The sequence below is a fragment of the Cicer arietinum genome, chromosome 2 (genome assembly GCF_000331145.2).
Source record: "Cicer arietinum cultivar CDC Frontier isolate Library 1 chromosome 2, Cicar.CDCFrontier_v2.0, whole genome shotgun sequence".
NCBI lineage: Eukaryota > Viridiplantae > Streptophyta > Magnoliopsida > Fabales > Fabaceae > Cicer > Cicer arietinum.
Genome location: NC_021161.2, coordinates 1,074,370 through 1,094,071, shown reverse-complemented (window position 1 = coordinate 1,094,071; position 19,702 = coordinate 1,074,370). Strand labels below are relative to the sequence as shown.

Here is a 19,702-nt window from a genome sequence, read left to right as displayed (position 1 = left end):
CTTATTTGTATTTATCTACTAGTAGAAACACTTGATAGGGTGTTTGAGAGAAGTTATTAAAACAACTTATGTCATGTCCATAATTTGTTTTCAGATAATTTCGATAAGCTCTCCAGGAAAGCTTAAAAGTGATAATAACAACTTATAACTTACAAGAGATAATTTAACCATAGTTTCTTTCAACCATAAAAATAGCTTATATATAAGCACTTAAAATGATAAACACTTATATCCTATAACCTATTAACTAAGCTAATCATTCAAACATGCCCTAGAACCATTTTACATGAAAGAGCCATACAATGCAATTCTCCACACAACATTGCCTTATAAGCCAACCTCCAACCTATGTCACAGACACCATTCGACACTGACACATAAATGAATCATAATTTAAGGAAACAAAAGTGATAAATCTAAACATTCAATTTGAAGCATCGATACTACATAGCCCCAAACTTTCCAAAACTAATCATCATCATAATTGATAAACAATTCCACCAAAAAAAGTTCTAAATTAAGAATAACTCAATTAGCATCATCAATAAAAAAAAAAAGATAATTAATTAATTCTTATTACAACAAACTAACAGAACATACATAAAAATTAAGCTACTAATAAAAATAGTGAAATAAAAAAAAGTAAAAAAAATCAAGGCTCTATAGCATTATTGTTACCAAGCAGAAAGGAGAAAATCTCACGAACCGGAGAGAATTGCACAAGAGCAACATCAACAGCATAACCTGTAACCGGCAATTTAAGTTCTCGAAGTAACGAAAAAGCTTCAGACATTCTGACTTTAGGAACATGAGGAGCAACCGAACAAAGAGGTATCCAGTTACCGGTGGAAAATTGAATCGGAACTTCAATTCCTTCATTAGCGATAGCATCAAGGAGAGTGGAATGAAAATTGAGGAGAGAGATAGAAGGAGTAGGAGAGAGAAAGAGAAGATTATTATCATTGGTAAAAGAAGAGATTGAAGAGAAAGAGAGAGAGAAAGGTTCAAATTTAGAAGAAATAGATTTGAGAAGAGAATCGAGTTTAGAAGGTTCTAGAAGGAAAGGTGTAGAGAAGAGTGTGATGTGTGGTCGTGATCCGATTTCGATTAACTCAGTACTGATTTGTCTACGAGCGAGAACGTTCCATGCTTTAAGAACTTGATTTTCGAGTGCTGGATCGAAGTAAAGTTCGATCGCGTAACCTTCGTCTGAAGAACAAGATGAAGACATTGATTGGAATTCAACAACAACTCTATCTCCCTTTCTTTGAGATCTGAGAATGGGTTTGTGACTTCTGACTTGTGACTTCTCAGGGAAATTTTAAATACTTTAGATGTGCTATTATAATTTGGTAAAGTTCACTTATCTACAAATTTCAATCTCATTTTTTTACATATATTAAAATCATATTTATTTTTGCATTTTCTAAATATTGATCCATAGGTGCTATTAATTTTATGTTTTGGGTCAACATAGGTGCCATTCACGAGTGATGATAGATAAAGGCAGAAGGGGGCACGGGAAGTGGATTTTTTAGTGGGCTCAATATTTGTGGGCTTATTTGACATTTTTGTGGGCTTATTTTCTCATTGCCAATGTTCTTTTCCCTCAAAAAAAATTATATTAAAAAATAAGATTAATGATGTTATTAAAAATTCAATAGTTCGTGTTTTTACTTATTTTGAGTAAATATTAAAAATAGATGAACAATCACTTTGGATTGAACAATTTAAATGAAATATTAAAAGATTTCTATTTTTTAGAGAGGATTAATAAATTTTTTTTTAACATTCATTCTCTTATTAGGTGAAATCAATATAATCTCACACTTTGAAAATGGATCTCACATAAAATAATGTGAATCATGTAAATTTTATTCAATAATTAAGTGAATATTAAAGTAGGTGTTAAAAAGAGTGTTACAAATATCTCTTATTTTTAAAAGTTTTTTTCACAAATTTTTTACATTTCAAATGACGAAATTAAATATCACATTAGTTGTCTAAAATTTGTCTCTATATCGCTTAACATTTGAGAATTAAACAAAACTATCTTCAAATAATAAATTTTTTAAAAGGATAGTCCAAATGTACTTGTATTTGGGGCTTCCTTTGTATCTCCAACTATCTCTCCATAAAGAATGTCCAATGTACTTGTATTTGGGGCTGCAAATCTAACACTCAAATAATACGCATTAGACTATAACAGAAATATATAAACACAAAGTAAAAAATGAATTTATAATGCTCATAAATTCATTAGTTGTATACAAATAAATATATTAGCTACAACCATGATGCTATCAATCCAAGCCTGTAACAAAGGTGACACAAGGATTGTGTTATTAAAGGTCAAATTCTACTGCAATATTATTCTAATTCTAATCTGGTAAGGAAATATTATATTTCTCAGCTTTCGAAAACCAATGTGCAATTGTGCATGTGCTTGGACTGGCCTAAACAAAATCAGATCAAGAAGAATAGATAACTTAGTTTTAAACATAGTTACAGAGAATCACTCTGGTTAATCAGCTTATTATATGTAACTAAGTTTGAAGTAAATGAAATTAATATAAGTTTGAAGTAAATGAAATAAAATAAGTGTTGTGAAATATGCTAAATGCTAAATACTAGGATTGATTATATATTTTAGTCTATCTTCTCTTTTATATCTCAATCTCAATTCCCTTCTATACTCAATAATTCTCTCTTTCATAAATCATATATTAAATTAATAACAAGAAAATGAATGTGGAACTAATCACATAGCGCAATAATGTAGAAATAATTTTATATTTGTCACATTTGACAGTGTTAGTGGAATTGCCACTTGAAATTGACAATATATCCTCAATTAGAGGAATTGGTTAAAAAACTAATAAATTTCTTATTTGGGGAATAAAATTTACATTATTAATCAATTATAACCAATAAATTATTAATAATATTTAATTTTTTATAAAATCACTTATATGATTAATCATAATTTATCGACTATGTAAAAAAAATTACTACATACAAATTAAACTCATAAAAAAGAAACTAATGAATGTCCATCTTAACAAATTACAACATAGGAATATATTTTTTAGATGACAACGTAGGATTATTTCCAAAAACCCAAATACAACACATTAACATGAATACATACACACATACCAATGTGTATGTATAAACACAAATACAACAAAGTTTTATTTAAGATGATCCAAATACAAACATAAACACAAATTAATTAACTAGGAACACGTAAGTAAATTGGAATAGGATTGTGTTTGTTTGGAGGTGAGTCCCAAACAGAAAAAACACTAGAAGAGTTCAACCAGTTGTTTGTTATTTCTGGATGGTGACGATCAATCACATCTTTTAAGGTCTCAGTTGTGTTCACCCATTCTAATCCCTCTTTAGTGTATGTCTCCTCATTGAAGTTGCTTGTGAAAAATCTATCAGCTTCTAGCCTCCTACACAAAGTTCAATCAAATCTATTATTTCTATTTCTTTTCCAAAATAACTTCAACAATGCCCAAGTATATTACACTCTGGCCAAAAAGCTCAATATATTCTTTTAAAATTAATATAGAGAAGAGTTTAGTAATCAAACTAAGACAAATAAATAACTTTTATTTCTAAAACAATAATATAATACAAACAAGTATTTTCTCCATCTCGTAATAAATGTTTTTTAAAATTTTGGTATAAATATTTAAAAATATAATCATTAGAAAAAAAAAATTATTTTAGCAAACTACTCATCTTTACTATTGATAAATTTTTTATTATATCAATGCAAAATATAATAATATTTTGGAAATTATCTATATAATAATCATTGAAATGTAATATAGAAAAAACTAATTAAAATTACATTGGAAATTGTAAATAAAATTTATCTTAAGATATTTTTTTTTTGTTAAAGTGACATTTATTGTGAAATAGTTGAAATATTATTTATTAAAAAAAATTATTTATGTTTTGTCATGTCATAAAATAAGTTTAATAACTATAAATGAGAATTTTTATGTTTTTTTTTTCTTTCAAAAATGTTCAATTATATCTCACTATGATACATTAAATTAATACTACTTCTTAAAGTATATACATATGGAGAGGTATAATAAGATATTTGTATAACTTTCATATAGTGTGCTATAACTCAAATTCTTCTAATATTTTAAAGTTATGAACTTCAATAATATAAAATCCTAAGTGTTCTTACCTAGATGCCATGAGAAGGAATATTGTAAAAGCAGTCTCACTAATTGCAAAACCCTTTATCTTTTTCTCAGCCATGAGACCTACTAGAACATCAAGCTCCTCAACATCATCACCATATACCTCTTCCAATACTTCAATTACTTCCTTATCATCAGTCAAATCTTCCCATTTAGAAATAGGTATCATAAGTAATCCTCTTCTGAATTGGTTATATCTGGCTACATTCCTCTCTCTATCTCTATAAACTGCATCAATTTTATATGAAATTAATACAATCTCAATTCCAAGTCACTTACACATAAGGTGAGACATGATTTTAAAATTAATTGATTTAATTGTACTTTTGATTATTCTATTTTATCTAATTTGTAAAAGTTGTCCTAAAATTAAATAGTTTGCTCGTTTTAAAAATATGATAGAATATATTTTAAACGATATGACACATAATACGATGATATTGAATGACTAATATTCATGAAATTGCAATAAGAAACTTGAAGATTTTCAGTTGCAATTTATGAAATAATTAATTTTCATAATTTAATTAATACTACATAAATATTTAATGTATTTAGATAGTTTTACATTGCGAAATTGTATGTCACATCATTTAAAATACGAAGAAAATATCAAAATTATCAAATTTTAAAATAAAAAAAAATTAATTTCATAAAATAAAAAAATAGATACCAAAACTATAAACAAACTAAAATAAAATTAAAGTTAGAGGGCACATTTATCATACTTTCAAGAGCAGCCAAGTCCACATGATCAGATCTTTCTGTGCCATCTACGTTATGTGGTACTAAGTCTCTGAGCCATGAAGGATAGTTCCAAAGTTCTAGTGCACCACAAGCTTGGTGACCCATTGATACTAATTGCCTTGCAACTCCAATCTCTCTCAAAGTATTTTCTCCTTGTAGTCCAATCAAATCATTCATAGGAATCCTATATAATACCAAAAGATAAACTTTCTAAGCTTTGGAAAGTTAAAATAATTTTTTTAATCAATAAGTATATTAATATATTGAATGTTTGTATAAAACACAATTGAATTAATAAAAATTGACATACAAAAATTGATATAGTTGAACAAATGTCAATGTGTTTGATAAAAATTGAGTAATGTCGACATTACACCATTTCTTTTACTCTCTACAATACTCTACATAATTTTGTAAAATACAAAATATATTGTAAGTTTCATTTCATATTTAGTAAAACCTATATGCAAAGTGGTGAAATTCATGAAGATTTAATTCATTGATCATAAAATTATTGTTAGAAAGTGAGATGGTTATAATAATAATAATAATAATAATAATAATAATAATAATAATAATAATAATAATAATAATAATAATAATAATAATAATAATAATAGTAAATATAAAAAATCATTTTAAAATATAAATAATACACGTGAGTTGACTTAAAAATAAGACTAAAATTATAAACGTAAAATATTTGAAGAACCATTGTTTAATGAGATTTTTTAAAATATCTAATATATATATATATATTTATAAAGATTAAAAATTTATTTAACAATAATATCAATTATATAAAAAAATATAATAACTTATGATGGTGCTAAAATTTGTAATCATACTCTTTAACTAATGGTGGAGATTTATTATGTCCTGGAGTTGCTGATATGTCTCTCAAATGCAAGGTATCAGGTAGCAGTGAATGCATTCTATAGACACTCACAAATTCCTCTGTTAAAGAATATGGAACACCATGATTTTCTGTTTTCTTCATGCCCACAAATCCACTCAAGATTGAATTTCCAACGTGCCCAAATGTGTCCTTGAATTTCTTTCCCAATAATCCATACCTAAAATCAAATTGAGAATTAAAAAAAAAATTTGTTATGTATTGTAAGGATAAAAAATTTTAGACTCACTATATCACAATCATTTATATAAATAATTGTAGAGTTAGTTTTAACAAAAACCAAATATCTATAATAATCTAACAATTGTGATTTATTAACGGTGTAAATTTTTTTATATTAGTCGTATAAATAAATTAAATTCATAAATAAATGAAAAATATTTGGATTGATTTTAGCACAAATATTTTTTATCACAAAATTTAGATCAAATAATTGAATATTTTATAGCACCATGAAATAACTATTTGGGTTGTTTTAGCACAAATATTTTTTTGTTCAAAATAATATTTTGTGCTAAATTTAAAATTTTCACAAAAAAAAAAAGTGTGAAACCATGACTAGTTTTTGTTCTTACCAATTGGCTCGCATGCCTGCAAGCAAAGTGTCTGTTTTAAGGAGTTCTACAGTCCAATCTATGGTGTGAATCTTTGCAATCACTGCTGAAGTCACCAATCTAGCATATCGATAAAGATCTTCATCTTTCAAATCTGGGTGATGATTCTAAATAAGTACAATATTTAAAATATATTAGTTTTCCTTACTATATATATGGCCTTTTTGTTTGTTTACATGATTAAAAAAATACATGCCCATAAGTGTTAAATATGTTCCTATTGTTGTTGGAGTATGAGGGGAGTTTCCAAGAGTTAATCACTACATATTAATCTAAAATTTTAATGTAATAGATATAAAAATTAAAAGTTCTTTTGTTTATTTGTAGAAAATGTTGTTGGAATATTTTTAATACAAATAGTCAATCAAAATTATTGGTTATGATACAACTATTAGTCGTGGGGGAATCTATATTGAGTCAAACACAATCACACAAGTAAATTAAACATCACATATTAATCTAAAACTTTAAAACAATAAATATATGAATCATCTTACTTATATACTCTAAATCAGTCTTTAAACAAATGGTTCACTATATACTAATTAATTAAATGTTTATACCTTGAGAGTGTCACAAACAGCATTGTGTTCTTGAACAAAAAGGGTCTGCAAAGTTGTGACACCAGCCCAACTATTCCGAATGTCACCTGAAATTGTTGTTCCATCTTCGTTAAGGTGAAGGTTACCTTGCTTTGATATTTTCAGCTTCCCATCTTTGAAAGTTCTCACTTTCTTCAAAACTTCTTCATTGCTTCCATATATCACACTTCCATCCCTTTTTTATTGCATACATTCATGTTATATATAAAACCATCTTTAATACTTTTTCACATATAACTTGTATTCAATAGTTTAATAAAGAGGTTCAAATTTCGATTCTGGCTAACACAACAAAAATTCTCCTCTAACAAAAAAAATTAAATAAAGGTCTTAACATTTGCCTTGCCTCAAAAAGAAAAATCTATTACATGTTGTGACTTTCTCTTTAATTTTACTTTCTTATTAAGTAATAAGCATGAATAAGTTTAAATTCAAACTCTCAAAAATTTCAAATTTAAGATTTTAATTTGAAAACATATTAAATATTAATATAGCTGATTATATGTTAAATTTGATTATCACTTAAATGCATAAAGTTAATGATTAATTATTCTCCATTTCATAATAATTGTCACATCTGCAAGAAAAAATATATATTTTAAAATAATTGTCGTTTGTGATTTCCTATATAATTCTAATGATTTTATTTTAATTGTACTATTTTTAATTAATTTTGTGTGCATTACTCTCAAATTATTACCCTCCACTTTACATATACGTCAAAGAAAATAAATTAATAGTTTGATATAGATAATCCGATAAAATCACATTCTCTTTCATTCATTTATTATTATTTTTAATAATAATCAACTAAGATAATTATTTTAAAATAAAATGAAATATCTTTTTTCTTAAAAGGTCAATTATTTCTTAGAAAGAATGAAATCTCATTAGACTTAAAAATTATTCTCTCACTCTAAACTTTTTTTTTTATATAAAAAAAAAACATTCATAACAAATGTAATTGATTAATCATTATAGTCAGCTTATATAGAAATATTTAATATTCTTACCACCAAGGTGTACGAATGTTTACTCCTCCAGTCTTGATCTCATAGAAGCCAGTGGGAATTTCCTTTGTCTTTAAGAACTTGAAAGATTTTAGTGGACATTGGCTTGCAACTTCTCGTGGTGCAGTGAGTTCAATCTATATACATATTTTATTATATCAATTATTTTGTCAAAATATATTAAACTTTTATAAAAAAAATATAAAATATAAAGTTTGTGATAAATTTATTTGTAATTTTAAGCTGATATATATATGTTTGGTATCATAAAAATTTGGTTGAACCACTCAATTTACAAAAACAATAATTTATACTTTTTCAAAATTAGGACAATTTAATGTGATTATGGTTAAATCAATGGTAATAATATGCACTAAATCTATACCCACTTGATCGGTGTCTTCTAAATGATCAATCCAATCATGTATCATAAATTGAATCCAAGATGCAGCTATCACATTGAATTGCTTTCCAGTGTCCTTGTATGTTCTCCTCTCTAGAAGTTTTGTGGCCACAACCATTGGATCTGGTTTCAATAACTGCACAAACACATATTTAAGTTTATTTTGTTTGGTTAAGATTCTAAAAAAATTGTTTTTGATATTTTAGTTATGTTTGTGTGTATTTTTTTACAAAAAAGGTTTTTTGTTACAATATAATTCTAATTTTTTTCTTTGGTATTCTACCGAAAAATAGAATTACCGACAAAAATTAGATGTAAAAAAATTGAAATTAATCTCTACTTTTAGTAACTTCAATACTTAAAAACGAAGTTAAAAACCAAATTTCATTTTTTTAAAAGTAATTCTAATTTTTTTTTATATGCCTAAATTGTATTATCTTAAAAAGTCTAAAAAATATATTTATTTTCATTTTATTTTATTCTTTTGGTTTATAGTAATTCAAAATTTGACTATGAGATATATATGTTTTAGTATAATGTTTTAGTTAAGATTTGAATTTAGATTATCTCAAATGATTTATCTTTAATTAAAATTTATTAATTATATGAATTCAATTATATGTTCTAAATTTGAGTTTATATGCCTTTTTCTTTTGATTTATAGTCAAATAATCCATTTTTAATTGAAATTTATTAACCAGTTGAATTCAATTATTTATTCTAATTTTGAGTTTGTATACCTTTTTCTTTTGATCGACGGGAAGAACATTTCTACCGAAGAAAGTTCCTTGGCTTCCAGCGCCATCATTAAAAGGGTCATTATATCTTCCATCAGCTGTTCTATAAGGAAAATCAACAGGGTTGGACCTAACCCCTATAGGTGTTGTTCCAACATTGAAAAGGTTGTATTGTTGGTGAAGATGGCGTCTAATGGCCAAGTAAATGAGCCCTATGAAAACAGGTAAACGATGCCATAATCCCAACTTATCCATAGAGTGTACAATCTATAGAAAAAAAAGATGTTATTAGTGGTCATCTTGAGCATAATAAAGTAGAAATTACTTATACATGTTCTAGAATCGGATCTAGTTTCTTTGCAGTCACGATTTGATTTATCGGTTCAGAATATTAATAGTCGTTAGATCAAGATTAGATAATCTAGATTTTTTTTTTGTATTAAACAATTTAATTGTAATAAAAATATGTAATTTTTGGATTATCTGATATTTGATCAAACGACTATTGATACCAGAATGTGAATACAAGATTCCCTTTACCGTATAGAATTTGAATTTGTGACGGTGAGAGTGAAATTAAAAAACATGATTTTTAGCTCTTGAATGAAAATTAAACTATTGGTATTTTGATTTCATGGCTCCTAAAATAGTCTTAAAATGTAATTTATAATTTGAATCTTGTTCAAAAAAGTGACTATAAAGTATAAAATTTCACAACAACAAATGTATGTTATTTCTAAAGGAAGAAGGATATTATAGATTTTTTAAGCAATAAAAATAATATTTTATTGATGAAAAAGAGAGAAAAATAACTAAGAGAAAAGGGAAACAATAAGTTATTGAAGGATAGTATATAGTTGAATTTGATGAAGAAGGGTATTTTTACAAGGAAGAGAAAAGCATCTATGATGGACATTTTAGAAACAGCTTCATGAAAGTCTTCATGGATGACATGTTGCTTAATTCTTGTAACAAGAAGTTGAATGGGATCTGTTACTATAGACCACATTTATTTTGCTTGATACAAGACTATAGTTTAATTTGATGAAATGTGTGTGATCATTCAAAGGAAAACTATAGGGTATTTATATACAAAAGTCATGATGGAGAGGGTGGCTATTTTCTTATTCAATTAAAGCAAGTGTAATTGAAAATGATCACTCCTATATTGAAATAATTCAACGGTAGAAAAAATTAAGCATTTGATTATGCATAATAGTGTAAAAATATTTTATACTTTCAATTAATTACAATAGTCAAATCAATAAACATATTCAACTTTTACTTTGATTACCTATAAAGTTACTAACATAATTAATTAATCCTTTGAAATCCGTGGCCACGAAGATAAGGATGATATTTTTTTAGTTAGGTTTTGTTTATTTTTAATATTTGTTGAATTTTTTAACAAAAATGTTGCTTCTTTCCAAATAATATGTTGGCCAATGCATGTGTTGTTTATTTCAACTAGCATGGCGTGGCAAAGATTTCGACAAGTTTTATTAGAAGTATGACTCGTGTCGTGTATTATAGGATTTTGTTTTATTAACTAGATACTTCTTTTCCTCTTTAAGCTATTATTAAGTTAGTCTTTTATTCTATATTGAAGTCTTGTTTCGAGACCTCAATTAATTATGGTGGAATAAAATCGAGTTCTCTCAAATTACTTAATCATTAAAAATATAGTGTATTTCTGCAATTTCAATAAAGAAAAATAAATTTAATATCTAAATTACTTTCTATGATTAATAAGTTAGATAATTAAAAATCAAAAAATTAAATTAAATGAAACTATTTTAGACATACTAAAATTAAACTATTTTAGACTATTTTAGAAAATAAATTTATGTTTTATTTTGAAATATTAAATTTGCTAGTAGTAAATGTATATATGAGCAAAACAAACAAGGATTTCGATATAATCTATGAATACAACCAAACAAACAAGAAAGACAAATGAACAATAATATCACTATTTCAAAAGAGTGATTTTTTTAATAATTTCACATGTATTAAGAAAAAAGTATAATAATAATTTTTTAAAAAATTAACCTTATTAAATATATATATATATATATATATATATATATATAAAATAGATGATATTAAACTAAAAATTAATGATGTTATTTCTTTAAGATTTAAAAAAAATGACTTTTATAGTATATAAATTTTTTGCTATAATATATTTTTAAAAATAAAGTTTAAAATAAAAAATTAGTTTATATAATTCATTTTAAAATATTATTTTAAGTAGTCTATCTATTTGCTATTACTTTTATTGAATAATGAAATTTTAAAAAATAATTAAAATGAAAAGCTATTTTGAGAAATTTTCATAAAAATTATTTTTTAAAAATTGTGATTTTATCATATTAAAATTTATAATGATAAATATCTAAATTATTGAAGGTTAAAATTATATTTTTTAATCAATAATGAAAAATGACTCTAAAATATAAAATCAAAACTACTTTTAAAAATTTTAAACAAATAAACCCGGCATAATATTAGAATTTCCATTGAAAAATATAATCTGTATTACATTTGTCATTCATTTTAAAACACATGGCCAAGTGGGTTTGAGGTGTTCGAAAATTAATAAACAGTTCAATTTCGAAATTATAGATTCGAATTCGAAAGATAACGTTCGATCTAACAATTTAACTCCGGTTAGGAATTATTCATTCCGTTTTCTTTTATTTCGAATATAAGTAATGAAAAAATTTACATTAATGATTTAAAATATAAATTAATGTCTATTATTTTTATTATGTTTAATATTATTAATCTTTAATTATTTTTTTATTATTTAGATTTTATTTTTATGAAATAACTATTATTTAAAAATATTAAATAAAAGTACCTACTTTTCTTAAGGAGTGTAAAAATAATGTTATCTTTTTTCCTTTTTAATTGTTGCATTGCATAAGTTTTTTGTTCCTATTTATTTGTCATTTTTAAAGTTTGATATAATATTAATTATTATTTTATTAATAATAACTTTATTTATTTATTATAGAGAAGGAAATAGATGAAATGAGAAAATAAATTATTAATGGTATTAAAAGAAAACCAAATCCCACCATCTCAAAAATAACTGTCACAATATTTGCAAAAAGAAAAATCCTAAAAACACCTTGTTTTTTGTTTTTAATTTATTTTTTTAATTGTACTCTAATTAATATTATTGTATCACTTTGTATTTATGAGAATTAGAATAATACCAATGACACAATTAGAAATGATAATTTAATAAAATGATTGTTCTCTCTTCATTTATGATTATTTGTTAATATGTGTGAATTGATAAAAAAAATAAAAATGATTTTAAGATAGAGAGAATATATAGTTTTATAAAAAAAATATTTATTGATGTGTGTAAAAAGTGTTAAAATAACAAATAAAAAGGAACACAAAATCATTTATTTATTTTTCTTAATTATATATATACCAAAAAATGTAACAATAGGACTATCAAACATACGCAAAAATAATAACAGAAAAATTAATGTATTAACGTATAATATATCAACATTTCGATTATTATTTTTGTTTAAATTTTATTTACATTATTGCTATTAAAAATTAGTTGAAGAATCAACTTAGTGCACTCAAGTACGTAATGCATAAAGTAAATGAATTGGTGAAATGATAGATAGCAAGCAAATAGCATTTATTTGATTGCCCGAGTCTTTCCAAAAAATATTACAAGTAATAGTATTTATTGGAAAAACTAATCTTACTAACCTACATAAATGTAGTCTTGTTCGGCTACATAAATGTAATCTTGTTTGTTCGGTTAATTAACCTACATAAATGTAGTCTTGTTCGGCTACATAAATGTAATCTTGTTTGTTTGGCTAATTATATAGATATTGTATGATAATTTCTACTTATATGAATTTGTGCAGTTTACGATTGACTTGTCTTATATATCTTTTCGAAATGTTACATTGACAATATCCGCACACATTTTTTTTTTGAAATTGTGTCTCTAAGAAAATGGACACAACTATTAAATTATCAAATTAGAGTGAATTTTGATCAATTTCTAAATCTTTGCTACCTTTGTAGACTTTTATAAACTCGAAAAATATTGAAATGTATTCAAAAATATTCAAATGTACTCAACTATTTCTTATGAATTTGAACTACCTATTGATAAATTGATTACATTTGACTGATTAACAGCTTTTGTCCACTATAATTAATTATTCCCGTCATGATTTGACATTTCCTATAACTAGTCGATTTCATTAATTATTACATTTGCCATTTGCTATAACTAGTTGATTTCATTAATTATTACCTAATTAATTATTACCATCATGATTTGCCATTTGCTATAACTAGTTGATTTCTTTAATTTTCAGTTTCCACCACCTCACTTTTCTCTATTCTTTGTTAACTCAAACACGCACCCTCCAACTCTAATTTTTCTTTTTGACTCAACTCTAATTTTCTTAAAAGAATGAAATACTAAATTAGTCTTTTAAAATTGTGGATTTTAAAATACTTTAAATTCGAATACTAATAAAAATTTAAAATTGTTCTTAAAATTAAAAGTCGTTGATCACGAGTCTTTCTAAAATTTGGTCCTCTCAGATTGTTTTGAATAGATTTCTATGATTAATCTCCGAAATTATAATTGTCGAACAAATTGAATTATTGTATTCAATTAAATTTTAAAATGATCATTAAACATAGGAATTCTTTTTGAATGATCTATCCAGTCTCTCTTATTGTTTTAGATGGACTAAAGCATTATCTAGTAAAAAAAATAGGATCAATTTTTTTTTTTTAATTTTAAAAATCTTTTTTAAATTTTGTTAGTTTGAAAAACTAAATTGGATATTCACTCTTTTTTAAAATTAAACCGATGTAATCTCATTTGAAAATAGTTTTACATATGTTCATGGAGTAAAATTGGGCCCCATAAAGTGCTTGGAAGATAGCTACCTTACTATCTTTTTTCAACAATGTTGGGATACCATTGCTGAATCTCTGTCAGATTTGGGTTAATCCTTTCCTCATTATGTTAAGTTTGAATTTGTTTCTCAATTTAGGTATATTTCATTGTACAATGCTGATTATTAAATTATTTTTAAAGTCATTGTAAACAGAATTAAGCCTTTGTTGAATGAAATTATTTGTCCTCACCAATATTGGAGCTTTATTTCGGGGTACAATATCCACCATAACTGTATTATTATCCAGGAAATGGTTCACTCCATGTCTAGAATGAAATATGAAAAAAAATTTATGTTTATTCAGATAAATTTGGAAAACGTTTATGACCGTCTTAACTGGAACTTTATTAAGGGAAGCAACAATGTCTTATTATGTGTGACGTGTTGAATGCTAACTAATTAAGAATGGGATCTGAGGTTCTTGAATGATAATTTATCATTTGAGATTGTGAACTAGAGAGATGGAAGACAACTTTTATGATGACTTGTTGGTCTTTGTGGAATTTGTGAAACAAAACTATCTTTGAGGTAGATTTTAAACCACTTCATAACCTCGTAGCGGTAATTAAGAACTTTTTAAAGATATTGATGGATGTACTTCTCAATTCCTTCATTGCAGTATGTAAAGGAATGACATAATCTATATTGAATGGAGAAGCTATGAATTGGCTGGTTAAAGCTTAAGTGAGGGCACTTGCCAAAGGAACAAAGAAGTATCAAATTATGGTGGACTTCTTCGTAACTCGAAACATAGATGGATCAAGGGTTACTGAAAGAAGATTGAGGCATGTGATGTTCTCCAAGTTGAAATGTGGGGCATGTACCTAAGCTTGAAGCTGACTTGGAAAAATCGTGTTTCTCATCTCATTGTGGAGAATGGTTCTAAAGTCCTCGTAGATATGATTACATACGATTGCAATTTTAATGGAAATGACCCTATCTTGGTGCAGCGCATTCACAAACTTTTGAATATGATTCGCATTTGCTTTCTTTCGTTTTTTTTTGAATTCGTCTACTTGTTTTATTGTGGAGAACCCCTTACTTTCGACGATATTTTTGAAACTTGCATGTTTCGGATATTTAACTAACTGCATAGTTTTTTTTTAGGCTAAATTACACATGTGGTCCCTTAATTTAATTTCAGGTAACGTTTTAGTCTTTTATCTTTTTTTTTCTCCCGATTTAGTCCTTTATTCCTAACAATATCAAATAAAGTATGAAAATATGAGTTTATTTGAAGATTTGCGTTACGAATTTGATGAAATTTGTATTATATTGAAGAATATAATTAATTTTATGAGTTTTGATTGAATTTTTTTTTGAATTTTTGTATAAAAAAGGATAACATTGTTGAAATTTTAAAACATAAAATATCAAATTGTCACTTAAAATTAAAATAAAGGACCAAGTCGGGAAAAAAAAGATAAATGACTAAAACGTTACCTTAAATTAAGTTAAGAGACCACATATGTAATTTAGCATTTTTTTATTAGAGCTTCACCCTCTCTCTGTAAAAAAGAAAAATTAATGCTTTGATTGAAAATTAATAAAAATCATAGAATAATTCATTTAATTGTATTTGTGTTGTCTTTGTCTTAATTTTGTATAAATGGTTTGACTCATAATGCTTAACGAAATTTTTTTTCGAAGTCTACAAAAAGAATTGTCAATTTTTTTTTTAACCTTGAAAATGTGTTTTGACCTATTGATAAATATTCAATTACTTGATATTAGTGAAGACGAAAATAAATTATGTATAATTTCTCATTGGAATGAATGATTCTACAAAGTGTAAGTTGCAAGTTAGTTTTACATTATATATCACCCTCACAACCTTAGTGCATAGGTATCAAGTCATAGTTTGTTAAGTCGAAGTATAACAAAAATAATATCGTGATTTCAAATTTTAAATGTTTTTCGAATTTAATAGAATCGTCATTAAAGATTATTTTAAAATAATAAAAATATTGGAAAATCTATAAAAAAAAAAAAAAAAAAACAGAAAAATTGTATTTGAAACCAAAATTTGAATTTGGGAGTCGATTATGCGTAAGGAAGGTATTAACATTCTACAACACCTATAAAATACGATTGTTTATAATTAATTATGTAAAATTAATGTTAACTTAGATAAATTTATTTTTCCATTTTAAATTGTGAATATAATCTTTTTTATGAAAGAAATTTAGAGATAAAAATGTATTTAAAATATAGTTGAAAAAAGAATTTTTTTTTATTATTATGTTTGACAAAAATGTGATCTTGTTCCTACGTATCTCCTGGTGCGATGAAGAAATCAAAACTACATAGTTCTTTGGTAGAAAATGCGAATGAGTTTATTGATTTTAAAGAAATTGTGTTTTGTTGTTGATAAAAAAAAATTGTTTTGATGAAGAAATGTAGTACCTCAATTTTGTCCCAATAATTAAAAAATTATTTTCATAATAATAAAAACAAAACAAAAAAAACATAATCAGTATTCGTCCTTTATTTTTAATTTTAATCTTTGAATTTTAATTTTTTATTTTATCCCAATTATATATTCACCATTCCTACACTCAATCACAAAATCATTGTTAATGTCCCAATTATATCTTCACCATTCCTACACTCAATCACATAACTTGCATAACTTTCTTTTATTTTATGGACATCTTGCTGCAAAACAATGATAACCCATAACTTTCTTTTATTTTATGGACATCTTGCTGCAAAACAATGATAACCCATAACTTTCTTTTATTTTATGGACATCTTGCTGCAAAACAATGATAACCCATAACTTTCTTTTATTTTATGGACATCTTGCTGCAAAACAATGATAACCCATAACTTTCTTTTATTTTATGGACATCTTGCTGCAAAACAATGATAACCCATAACTTTCTTTTATTTTATGGACATGTTGCTGTCAAATAAATAAAACTCAGAACTTTGTTTTATTTTATGGATACAACAGGTCACTATTTTAGTCTATAAGAAGAAGATAAAAATTCATTTGAAGGGAGAAGGTGAGATTTCGAAAATAGAAGATTTATTTTCTTTGCTTCTGAAATAAATCAAGAAAAAAGAGAGAAAATGTTGTAAAAAACCAAAACAGAGAAGATAAAGAAACGTTTTGGAAAAAGTCCACCACAATCCTTCTTCAAACCAACTCATAACCATAACCAAAACTCAAACTCATTTTAACAACACAACCCACAAAAATCTATGAAAAGATAAGATAGATAAGAGGATCGTTACTACCTTTCAGTTCAGTCGCGCCGCCGTAGCCTCCATCTTCACTGTGGCCGATATTTAGAAAGGCAAGTATTTTTTTTTTTACTCTCTTTAAGTTTGTTGTGCTTTATGTTATTTGGAAGATATAAACATCACTATGTTAATAACTAAGATTTGGAAGAAGAGCTTGATTTGTTGGAAACTTTGTTTTATTTGACATTGGGTGTTTTGTTTGAAATCTTAGTTTTATTGTTTCTCTGGTTTGGCTTATAAGGCTATGATGATTTCTTTGGTTTTTATTTATTATTATTTTGTGAAGATATTTCCCCATATTATCACTACTGGCCTCAGCATTTGTTATCCTACTGCTAACTCTATTATTAGTGTGTTGGTATTCGCATAAGAAATGACACTAGCAACCTGCCATCCATACTTTCTTTTTCTCTAATATCACGTGAGGCAATATCAAGTAACATGTGTGTATGTAATGCTGTAAATTACTATTTTATTTCATTTAACTTAAATAATAATAATTATTTAATTTAATAATGATGGTCATTTAACATAATTTAATTTGATTTAATATAAATAATGACTAATTAGTAATAAACATAATTCATTTCACTTATAAATGATATTAATATGCTATTTAATATTAAATGAGTTATGCTTTCATCATTTGATTCACTAAAAAGTATTTGAAAGAGTTCACAATTTGTATATAGTTTTTATTTTATTAATCTGGTATTTTTATTTTTTATTTATTTAATAAATAACAATACAAGTCTATATTTTTTTTACCGTTTATTTTATTTTTAGGTGTGTTTATTATTGAGCTTATTTCGTAGAATTATTTAAATTTATTTAATTTTTAACATCAATTATTATTATTATTATTATTTTAAAAGGGTAAAGATAAAACTATAATCGAATATTGTAAGGTTAATTAGATGTGACATCTTTTTAATCTTTGAGTTATTAGAACACAAATTGTGACAATTTGATGGTTCTAAATCTCATAATCACAAATGATTTAATAAACTAAAAATTCATAAACAAATAAATCATAAAAATTATTTAAAGTTAATTAAAATCTTTTAATCTCGGAGTTACATAATACAAATTATATATTTTGATAACTCTAAAACTTATCCTTTTAAAAAAAAATTTATTTAATTATTATTATTATTACTATTATTACTATTATTTTTGAAGTTGTTAAGATACAAATTAAACTATTTGTTTGTTTTGAAATTCAATTTAAAAATAAAAAATAAAATATTCTTAAGAGGATTAAATTAGATGTGACATCTTTTTACTCCTTGGATTTTGAGACACGAGTTGTACAATTCGATCGTCTTAAAATTCATATTTTAAGATAATTATTCAAATCAAACAAGTTTTTTTATGTTCGTCAAAATTATTTTTTTTAAGTAACAAAATACAATTTATTTAAAAGCAATCAACGCATTCACATTTTTTTACCAAGAACTACGTAGCTTTGATTTCTCCATCGCACCGGGAGATACGTAGGAGCAAGATCACACTCTTGTCAAGCACACTAATAAAAACTTTCTTTTTTTCCATTCTTTTTTAACACACTTTTATCTCAAAAAATCACATTTATAAAAAACAATTTATATTCATATTTAATAATAAAGAAAAATAAATATATTTAAGTTGATATAATTTTGCACAATTAATTAAAGGTAACCGTATTTTAACGGATGTCGTAGGGTGCTAATACCTTCCCTACGCATAATCGACTCCCGAACTCAAAATCTGGTTTCAAAGACCATTTTTACATTTTTAAGGGTTTCCCAATATTTTCCCTATTTTAAAATAAATTTTGGTGGCGACTCCATTGAATTCGATGAAAAACTCGAAATTTTAGGCTGCGACAGCTGGCGACTCCACTGGGGAAATTTCGAGAGTCAAGCCTAAAATTTAATTGTGCATAATTTTCTAACTTTTTTTCTATATTTGCTTGTTTTTCATTTTCATTTTCTTTGTGTTTTTTATTTTTTTAATAAGTATTAGTTAACATTATAATTTTCTTTTAGGCTAGTAGTTTTTTTATTCTTTTTTTTTTTTATTTTATGTTATTTATTTATCTATTTATTTTATATATGTATATATGTTTTGTTAGTATTATGGATTTATTGAATTATGTTTATTCAACACCTACACTTTTTTAAGACACACACTTATGAGTGGAACCTTATACCCGAGTTTGAACAAAACTTAAG

General features: G+C 25.2%; 2 protein-coding genes across 2 annotated transcripts; both read right to left on the bottom strand.

The window, feature by feature from the left end:
- Nucleotides 1-495: 495 nt before the first annotated feature.
- Nucleotides 496-1,431, bottom strand: LOC101491179 (uncharacterized). Its single transcript, XM_004489263.4, has one exon. It carries the CDS (start codon nucleotides 1,229-1,231, stop codon nucleotides 653-655), a length of 579 nt encoding a protein of 192 aa, XP_004489320.1. The 5' UTR covers nucleotides 1,232-1,431; the 3' UTR covers nucleotides 496-652.
- A 1,591-nt stretch (nucleotides 1,432-3,022) lies between these two features.
- On the bottom strand, nucleotides 3,023-10,329 carry LOC101490863 (alpha-dioxygenase PIOX). Its single transcript, XM_004489262.3, has 10 exons — nucleotides 10,148-10,329; nucleotides 9,265-9,528; nucleotides 8,511-8,660; nucleotides 8,125-8,258; nucleotides 7,073-7,286; nucleotides 6,471-6,616; nucleotides 5,828-6,055; nucleotides 4,961-5,163; nucleotides 4,217-4,460; nucleotides 3,023-3,461 (listed from the first exon to the last, which is right to left on the bottom strand). The coding sequence occupies exons 1-10, from the start codon at nucleotides 10,268-10,270 to the stop codon at nucleotides 3,236-3,238; spliced, it is 1,932 nt and encodes a 643-aa protein (XP_004489319.1). The 5' UTR covers nucleotides 10,271-10,329; the 3' UTR covers nucleotides 3,023-3,235.
- Between the last annotated feature and the right edge of the window lie 9,373 nt (nucleotides 10,330-19,702).